The sequence below is a fragment of the Capricornis sumatraensis genome, chromosome 4 (assembly GCF_032405125.1).
Source record: "Capricornis sumatraensis isolate serow.1 chromosome 4, serow.2, whole genome shotgun sequence".
Classification (NCBI taxonomy): Eukaryota; Metazoa; Chordata; class Mammalia; order Artiodactyla; family Bovidae; genus Capricornis; species Capricornis sumatraensis.
The window spans coordinates 125,861,903-125,871,938 of NC_091072.1; the positions used below are offsets into that span (position 1 = coordinate 125,861,903).

Below are 10,036 nucleotides of genomic sequence, written 5' to 3' on the forward strand. Positions count from 1 at the left end.
ACAGTTGGAGTAGCTGATTCCTAAATAAGTAAGTGCCGGGAGACTCCAGTGAAAGTTTTTTGTTTTTTTTTTTTTTTTTGCAACTTGGGAGATGCCCTTGAAGTTGAAGAAGCTCTCTGAGAGCAGGCTGAAGTGGGGCAGCGGGGTTGTGCTGGGAGATGGAGGTGCCAGACTGACACTTTGGGCCCCTTTCCTCTCCGTTGCAGGTCCCCAGAGCTAGAGGATACGATGCTGTGGAAGCTAGTTCAGCAATGGAGCGTCGCGGTGTTCCTGCTGAGCTACTCGGTGCCCTCCTGCGGGCGCTCCGTGGAGGAGCTCGGCCGCCGACTGTAAGTGCCCGATCCTCCCCAGGGCGCCGGGTGAGGGCTGGGGAGGCCAAGGGGAGAGGTCACCAGGCTGGGGCGCTGCCGAGGGCCCTCCGCGGTCATGGATGCTCTTCTCCCGGGTTATTATAGAGCGGCGAGATCCGCTACCTGCCCGGATGAGCCCGGGTCCTCAAAGCCGGCGGGAGAACTGGGTAAACTTCAGCGGGAGACAGGCAAGAGACAACTTTCATGGGTTTCCATGAGAGGGAGCGATTTACTGATTCTCCTCTAGCAAAATCTCTTCTACTGAGAGAAAAGGGTTATTTTCAGAACCTGGGAAGATTCTGAAACCCTGAGGATTGTAAAAAGCTTAAGATAACTCGCAGGAAGCTGAGGTATCCAGGCGGCATACGTCTGTGTGTGTGCACTTGTATACGTACTTACTGAATGTGGGTGGCAGGTTTTGTGTGAAAAGCAAAAACTTTACATCTAATTTTATTATGAATGACATAATTTTAAGCATATAAAATGGACCACATTACATAATGTAGGCATATTATATAATGAAGTAGTAACAACTTTGCAATGGCACAACTCCAACATCGGTATTGATACAGTTTAAGAACACTAGAGTGCTCGATTCCAAAATGAGTATTAGGTGTGGAAACTTCCCCCCCCCCCCCGCCCTTGGAATTATTGCTAACAGCCCTTTAATCTGAAGTCAGATATTTGCATTGTAGACTGAAAATCTGTTATCTTGGCATTTTCATTTGGTGATTCTTTAAGGATAATTTTGACATACATCATACATCAAAGCACACCAGAGAAATAGCACCATGTTGTGTGACTGAAAAGTTGGAAAAGTGGGAAAGTAACACTAGCTTCACAATCCGTTGGACCCAGCACTTTATGAATGTATGTAATACCATCTTTGGGTGATCTTTAAGCTGCACTCTCAGTGTCCAGGATGGGAAAACCAGAAAGTGTGAGAACTGAGACGAATTTGCCTCTGGTGAAGGAATTAAGGGGAACTTTTACAATAACAATAAAAATAGCAATATCTAATATTTACAATCAGGTTCCTGGTGCTTCCTTGTAAATTCCCGAGGGTGTACCAAAAGGCAACTTTTTAATATGTGCCTTTGGTCTATTATTATTAAAGCAGAAAATCCTTAAATGAAATTATCTTAGACATGTCTGAACCTTGGCACCAAAATGAAAATCTATTATGAATCTCCTAAGGCAAATTGTGTAGAACATTGTACTGAAGATAAAGCTGCATTGTATTCTTCAAATCAAGATTTTGCTGATGTATTTCTGGAAATTGTCTGCAGATTATTTGCTCATTTTGAGACTCATATTTAATTCAGTTATGTAAAATCCATATATAAATATAAATGAAGCCTACAATTTTAAAAGCACACTTAAATACAGTATTTATTTGGCCAAGAAATACTGTCTTGGAACAGAGCCAATTTTTTTTTCTTTACAGTTGCTTAAGAAATACCTGTTTTCTCTTTTGAGAAACAGTAAATCGACCATGATTAAATCTACAGTTATGGCATTAAAATGGTGCTAAGTTAGTTCTAGAGGCTATTTTTAACTCTTTCATTGTTGCACCTTGCAAAATACACATCAGAAACCACTTAGCAGCCAGAGTCTCTGTTATAGTTTTGTTTGTGGGTGAAATATAATATTGCAGTTAAACACTCACACTCAGCAGATGGTTATAAAACTACCACAAAACATTCTTATAGTTAACGGCTAATAGATCATCACATTACAGCTATGGTTTTTCATGGAGGCTGAAATCATCAGCAGATAAACATGTTTCATCAAATTATTATGGCCAAATGGAGTTTTTTTTAAAAAAACAAGTCATTTATTTTCGAATTATTGCCAAGTAACAGTACATTTTTGTGTGCTAGAAAAACATTAGTCTGCTATTACAATAAATCAGCATAGTATCTTAAAAGAAATTTTAACATATAATCAAATCGTATTATCCCCCAATTACTTTTCACACCAAGTATTAGGAAAACTGCTTTAGACGTTTGCTAAAAAAGGGCTAACTTTTAAAGGAGAGGAAACGACTACAACAGTAACAGTTCCCAGGCCATGGCAATATAAGTTGTGAATCTTCTGGACCTGTGAGTAGAAAAGGACTTTACTCAGTGAGGCTGTGTTAGTCCCTCAGTCATGTCCGACTCTGCAATCCCATGGACTATAGTCCAGCAGGCTCCTCTGTCCATGGGCTTTCCTACGCATAAATACTGGAGTAGGTTGCCAGGTTGAAGATCTCCAGGGGATCTTTCCGACCCAGTGATCAAACCTGGTTCTCCTGGATTGCAGGCGGATGGATTCTTTACTGTCTGAGCCACTAGTTGGATACGTATGGACGTTCTCTTCCAGATGAACAGGGCTTTCAGCAGGTGACAGTCTCTGTGTTTTAGTTAGAGAGAGAACCCCAGCAGATTCAGAAACCTAAAACATCACTGGCTGATGTGTTTAGGAGCCAGACTGGGTCTCTTCCACTTAATGAAAAGCATAATTTCTGACTGAGTCATTTGGGTTGGAAGGGACTTCTGATGAGTCATCTTAACTCTAACACCCTGACCCTGACTCTTCCATGGACCACAGAACTTTTCTTCTCAAACCCAGACTCCTTCCCCTTAGGACCCTAGCATCAGCATGAGCATGCTGCCTCTTCCTGTGCTGAAAAAAGGAATTCCCATCACTCCAGCTATTCCCTGTGTTCCTTGAGAGCTCCTTAGAAATTTAATCTTCTTCCCCAAAAACTCCCTAGAGAGTGATTTTTAAAGACAGAAAAGCTATATTTTGACTGAATTTAGAGGTTACACATTTCCTTCACATTTTTTCCTTTTTTAAAATAATAATCAAAGGAAACTGTGAACATAGGACACTTGTTTTTCCATGTTAGGGATGTAATAAATGCCATGTGGACCATTGTGCTATATAATGTGTACAGATAGATAAAGTAACAGACTATTATTGAGGCCATATTTACAACTTAAGTACTTCAGAATTATCTAAAGTGAAAGCCTCCCTCTTGGAAGGAATTGCCCACCACCTGTGTACATCTAGTTTGTACATGCTAGTCATTTACTCTTGGCTCAGTTAATGTCTTATTTGGAAAATATATAGAACACTCCATGGACCTGATTCCTTGTTGACAGTATAGATACTATGCTATTCCTGATCCTCTAATGCAGTTGCTCAACCAGAAAGCTATTCTTCACAATATTTTGAATGCAGAAGTCTTTGAACCAGTAAGTCAATTATGCTACAGCATTTCAGATTTGGCATTTAAGAAAATCTGTGTTTTCTACTATATTAATAATTACCCCCCCCCAAAGGCAGAATGAAGCTTTGTACCTCAGCAAGAGATGTACTATTTTAAACTAGACAAAGTTGTACCATATTGTAGGCTTTTTGTAAAACAGGAGAGAATGCTCACTCCATTTCCCAGGAGAACCATCCTGGGAAAGTGCAGTGCCCGAGCTAGGAAGGCACTGTGACTCACACTTGACAGGCTAGCCAGGATGACAGGCGTATATGCCAGTCAGAGGAGGCATGAGCAATGGAGACTTGATTAGAACAGACCAACTATTAAAAGTCTGGCTTCAGGGTAAGCTAGAATGGGCTGTGTTATACATTTGGAGAGCAATACAGATGAGTGGCTATCTGCCAGGAATTGAGAAAGTAATAAAAGCTCCAAATAGTAAAAATGATCATGTGTAAGAACTTCTTTTTAACTTGACATTTTGCTAAGAGATACTTATAAAAGTGTAATACTTATGAAACATGTAAGTGTATCAGTCCTGTTCTTTAAAACCGTTATTAGACTATATAAATCTATTGTAGCAAAGCCTCCATGTAGGTCACTAAAAGTTTCCAGGATACTAACTATTGCCACAAAGTAAGTGAATTTTAATCTGGTCACATGTGGCACCTTCCAAAAGGAAGAGAGACTCCTTCATGCCTCATTTAAACCAGGCTCCTGTTAAATTCCTTTCCATTAAGTCATGTCTTTTTTGCACAAGCTACACGGCTTAAAGTCAGTGCACACAACTAAAATGCTGAAAGAGAGCTGGTATTCTGGCCATAAGGTCTGAGAAATAATGACAGTTTCCGTGGTTTCCTCTTCTTGGACTCACAATATAACTAGACAATCTGTTGTTCCCTCAGTGATAATCCAGACCCTAGGAATCCTGGTTCTTTATTTTGGTGATGAAAATGTACTTGGGACAACAAGCTCAGTCTTCTAGGAAGTGGATAAATTGCTGTCCATTTGCCCATTGCCATGGTTCCCAACACAGATTCTTTATTCTATGCCCTTCCCTTCTAGTTTCCTCAACATACACTTCAGTAAGAGAAAGGGTTGGGGAAGTTGGAAAACAATCTTGGTTTTAGAATCAGAAGACATCATCTTTGGAGTGCCCTGGTTCTGCCTGTTATCATGTGAAGTGAAGTTGCTCACTCCTGTCTGACTCTTTGCAACCCCATGGACACCAGGCTTCTCTGTCCATGGGATTTTCTAGGCAAGAGTACTGGAGTGGGTTGCCATTTCCCTTCTCCAGGGAATCTTCCCGACCCAGGGATCGAACCCAGGTCTCCCGAATTGTAGACAAATGCTTTACCATCTGAGCCACCAGGGAAGTAGCAAGTGTGAAGTCTTTAATCTCTGAACCTCACTTTCCCCATCTGTAAAATGAAGAGTTTTGTTTATTCTCATATTTCTCTGAAGAGTTAAATAAGTTGTAACAATGAAAGTAATAAAAGACCAGATAAATTTATCATTGTGTTGGGGAGGGAAAATACACAGGATCCAGCCCTGTGAAATGCCTTCAGAAACATTTGAAAATGAGCCACTTTGGAGGGTTATTTCAATGGTAGAAATTCAAGTTATGTGAAGTGTGGTTGTAGCAGATATAATATGACTGCTTCATGTATGTAATCCTTAAATTTGGTTAATACATACAGAATAATAAAAGAATACATGAATGGACATTTAAGCAAGAGTCAGGGTGTCATTTAAAAAGATTGATAGAAAACTATTTTTTTCACTCTATTTTCATTAGTGTTGTTTAATAGAAAAACCACTTCATATTTTTGCCCAGAGATATTTCTAAGACAAAGAACAAATAGAAAAGGGAATTTCTTAATTAAGCCCTAAGGATAATACGTTTGAAATTCTAAATTAAAAAGAAAAATGATGCACAGAGGAAATAAAATGATCTCACTTAAACACACAAAGACAGCCATTTAAAAGAGACCACCCACTGCTTTATGGAAAAATATGTGTGCTCTGACAGTTGGCCTTCATATATAGGTTCTTGGTAGCCTATAGTCTAATATCAATCATGTCCAAATTCAGTGTGGTAGTCAGGTGGTCTCCTAGACAGACTTCACAGCTCACTTCATCCTTCAGACTTTGTTTGCTTTTACTAGTAGAGCTTGCTGTTCTTTGAGATTCAATATTATTATTATTTTCTTTTAAGTGGGGATCAGTGTGTGTGCATGTACGCCTGCTCATGCACATGTATGCACGCTCGCTCATGCACATGTATGTATGCCTGGAGTGAGTATTTAGGGGAAATCAGCCACCTTTTTGTTTCCCAGACTAGGACGCTTTATTTCCCCAAAACCATGAAAAGAAGCTCAGTGGTTTCTGTCCATGTTTTTTGAAACAATGACGCTTAATATTTTAAATTGAGAAGAGAGCATAGACATTGTAGAATCTGATCTTTTTAAAAAGATGGGGCCCCAAGGGCCCAAGAATGTTCATGTTCTCAACAAGGTCACAGACCTGGGGAGCAGCACAGCTCGGACTTAGGCTGGAGCCTCCTAAAGGCCGGCTCTTCCCTTCCCATCTCTGCCTTCCCTGCTCAGCCAGCTTGTAGCCCTCTAGCTTAGCTTGTGGGACCAATTAGACCATTCAAAGGCTTTCCCCGCGTCTTTGTGGTCTCGGTCAGATATTAAACTGTCACTGTCTTCTTCCTCTCCTGCTCTTCCCTCTTTACAGCAAAAGGGCTGTGTCTGAGCACCAGCTCCTCCATGACAAGGGGAAGTCCATCCAAGACTTACGGCGTCGGTTCTTCCTCCACCATCTGATCGCGGAAATCCACACAGCCGAAATCAGAGCTACCTCGGAGGTGTCCCCCAACTCCAAGCCTGCTCCCAGCACCAAGAACCACCCCGTCCGATTTGGGTCTGATGATGAGGGCAAATACCTGACTCAGGAAACTAACAAGGTGGAGACATACAAAGAGCAGCCACTGAAGACGCCCGGCAAGAAAAAGAAAAGCAAGCCTGGAAAACGCAAGGAGCAGGAGAAGAAGAAACGGCGAACTCGGTCGGCCTGGCTGACCTCGGGCGTGCCTGGGACTGGGCTGGAAGAGGACTACCTATCTGACATCTCCGCAATGTCGCTGGAGCTCAACTCACGGTAACCGGCTTCCCGGCCCCTAGCCCCTCCTTGGTGCCCCCAAGTAGTGTGGAGACTCCATTCTACCCTGGCTTGCACAGACCTAGAATCTCCTATCTGTGCCTCGGTCCATCGCGCCACGCTTTAAAAAGCTTACAAAACCAAGATGTCTCAGAATATTGCCTGCTTTAAGGCAATGTCCTAGCCCCTCAACATACAAGGTGTTTAATCACTCGCTTCTTTCTCCACCAGCAAACCCCAATACCAATCCTTTAATACTCTATTAACAACTTTTATCTTTTTCCTCAAGCTTTAGAAGCTTGTGCACTTTAACCATTTGTTAGAGAACTGTATTTATTTCCCCCACTCTTATACCAAGTCGAACTTTATGGTTATTTTTCTTTTTTCTTCTTTTTTCTTCTTTTTTTTTTTCCCCTTCAAGGGGGAAAAAAAAAGAAGGCTTTGATATGATCTAGAAACACTACAGAAAATATCCTACCATGAAAAATTAAACTTACTTAATTAAAAATTAAATTTATTTTCATGTGATTAAATTTAAAATTTTACACACAGACTTTGAATTTACTTAATTGAATTTAACTCTGTTTTCTACCAGTTCATGAAACAAAAATCATGATTTCTGAAAATTTCTAAGTAAAGATTGGGAAGGACATAAGTTTTTCTCAGGTATCTATTTGTCCACTGACAAGTTGAGGTACTTTTTATAGGGTTTTACAGTAGGAATAATAAAACCACATCTATGTGGCTTGTTTATCCTTAGCTTGCAGCTGTTCACATTCACAGACTTTGGAGCCAGAAACCCTTAAGTTCAAGTCTTGGGTCTGAATTTATTGACATTCACAACCTTAGTCTTTCTAAGACAGATTTCCTCTTCTGTAAAATGAAGATGGTACTTGTGCCAACCTCACTGGGTCAGGTGAAGATTAAATGAGATTACATGGGTTAAATGCCTGTCATAGAGTAAATACTCAGTAAATTGCAGCTCATTATTGTTTAGGTGCTTTGAGAATTCATTCTGGCTCTATCATCCATTCACCCATCTCTCTATCTGTGTGTTTCTGTGAGGCAAAAAAAGGGTAAGTATTCATCTCATTTTAGAATACAGTTTGAAAACCAAAGGCTTCCACAGGTAAAGCAGCGGAGCAGACCCGGCAACGGGGAGTGGTGGTCCTCAGAACTGGCTTTATTCCTTTCTTGACACTTAGGCAAGCACCGTGCTGGCGCTGCTCTTTACCTCTGCATTTCCACTGATGGGGTCTTTTCATTTTTTACTTTCTAGTGCAGCCCTTCTGTGGGGTTTAAAAGGAAGGGGGAAGTAACACAGGATGCATTCTATGCAGCTGATGATCTTGCTATTTAAGGAGTCCCCTGTCACTTCTCCAGTCCTTTCCTCTGACTGGTAAAGACTGGATAACACAGTGATGTTTCAAAGGGGATATTTGAGTTAAATTGACAAAACCCATCATTCAAAAGCATATAAAATGACAATGACATTGGCCAAGTAGTGCAGCTTAAGTAGTAATCAACAGACAGTGGCACTAGAAGAGTCTTTAGCCCAATGAGTGATCTATTCTGCAAATATCTAATGGATATATAAAGGATAACAAACAATAAATCTTGGTTTAATGCATTGGTTTAATCACATTCAGTGTATTTTTAGATACGATCCTAATTGTACATATTTATAACTAATTCAAGGGCTTTATTGCCAAAATCTACTTTTATCTATTTTGTATATATACATAAACAGAAGTAGAAATATGTTTCAGTGAATTCTATTCATTTAAATTTGCAATGCGCTTAAGTATCTGGAGAATTGAAAGTCAGCTCTTGTCAGTTCATATCCCCAAACTGTCTCTAAGTTAAAGTAGATTTACTAAAAACTAGGCAGTGCCCAATCAAATCCAGACCTATGACTGAAAGAAATAGAATGCTTCTGCCTCTCCTTTCTGTTCCCTTGTTCTGAGAGATGTTCATGGAAAGCACTTTATGTTTGGCAGCCAAATGTTGGCATTCTCTCAATACAATCCAACAGAGGTGTAGGCAAGAGTGGGGAAATTCAGCAATGTACTGATGAGAACATATGGGACCATGCAAATTTTGTCATCCAAATAGAATCTTTTCAGAATAACCATTTTAAAGTTTTATAAGCAACTCACCTTTTATTAGCATCCTGTCTTCAATCTCCCTGCATTAATGCAATGAGCTCAGAGATCTAATGATATGGCAAGCATGAACTTTATTACAATATGTAATAGTGGTGGTATTTCTTAAGAGAAACTATTGAGCCTACACTGTATGGATCCTCTTACATGAACCATTCAGTGGGAAATATACAGCTTTAAATTTTGGAAATTATATTTTAGAATTTTTGATGTTGCACGTGAGATGTCCAGATACAGTGGGACTCATATAATTTACCTTGGTAAACACCGATGTAAAAAAAAAAAATGAAAGCTTTTCAGCACTCAGAAGAGCTCTAAAGTGTTGTCATACTCATATGTGTACTGTGCTTATACATGTACTTTTAGGTCATGGTATATATTTTACCTGACTATCCCACTACATGCCTTTGTCAAAGCGAAATCAGAAGGAAGGATAACAAACAAACTGGCTGGGCAGGGTGAAATATAATTAAAAGAGCTTTTCCTTGGTCCTTTAATGTATTTCCTTTTTCTTTCCTTCTGAGGAATAAATTGTTCAAGAGGCTATTCATTCCCTCCTTGCTTGTGTTACTCTTAAATACAATTCACTAGATACTGGTTAGTAACAAAACATTTTGCAATCAGTACAATACCCAAATGATTGAGTTTGACAGTTGCCTTTTGGACTTTATTCATAACATCCATCCATATCTGCCCACCATTTAAAAAGTTTAATAGTAAACTATTTTTCTCCTCTGTTACTAGGAGCTGTTTTCTCATCCAAACAAAATTCTTGAAGAGTTCGATTCCTTAAGAGGTTAAAACACTCTAAATGCTAAACTTGCTTTTCATTCTTCAAGCTGCACATAAAATTCCAAATTGTCAAGAGTTTGCTTTTGGGTAGGTCACACAATCATGCAGGTCTGACATGTAAAATTCTGGCTGTTAATGCAGTGATGCAGCCAACTGCTTCCATTCCGTAGCTGTTGCTCCTAGTTGTTCCTAGTTGGTTTCTTTGACACTAATAGGTATTCCCCAAAATAGACCACACACAGAGAAGAAAAAAGCAGAGAGAGAAGCAGAGAAAAAGTCGCTAGTCTTAAAATGGGCTTCCTTGG

General features: G+C 39.9%; 1 protein-coding gene across 1 annotated transcript; it reads left to right on the top strand.

Annotated features, from left to right (window-relative positions):
- Window positions 1–228: 228 nt before the first annotated feature.
- PTHLH (parathyroid hormone like hormone) lies at window positions 229–6,778 on the top strand. The gene is made up of 2 exons (XM_068972075.1): window positions 229–329; window positions 6,352–6,778. Exons 1-2 carry the CDS (start codon window positions 229–231, stop codon window positions 6,776–6,778), a joined length of 528 nt encoding a protein of 175 aa, XP_068828176.1.
- Window positions 6,779–10,036: the final 3,258 nt, after the last annotated feature.

Bases quoted from the DNA above. Each gene is read 5' to 3' on its own strand.
- PTHLH (XM_068972075.1), top strand. From the start codon at position 229: ATGCTGTGGAAGCTAGTTCAGCAATGGAGCGTCGCGGTGTTCCTGCTG. The intron at 330-6,351 runs GTAAGTGCCCGA...CCCTCTTTACAG, and splicing joins GAGGAGCTCGGCCGCCGACT to CAAAAGGGCTGTGTCTGAGC.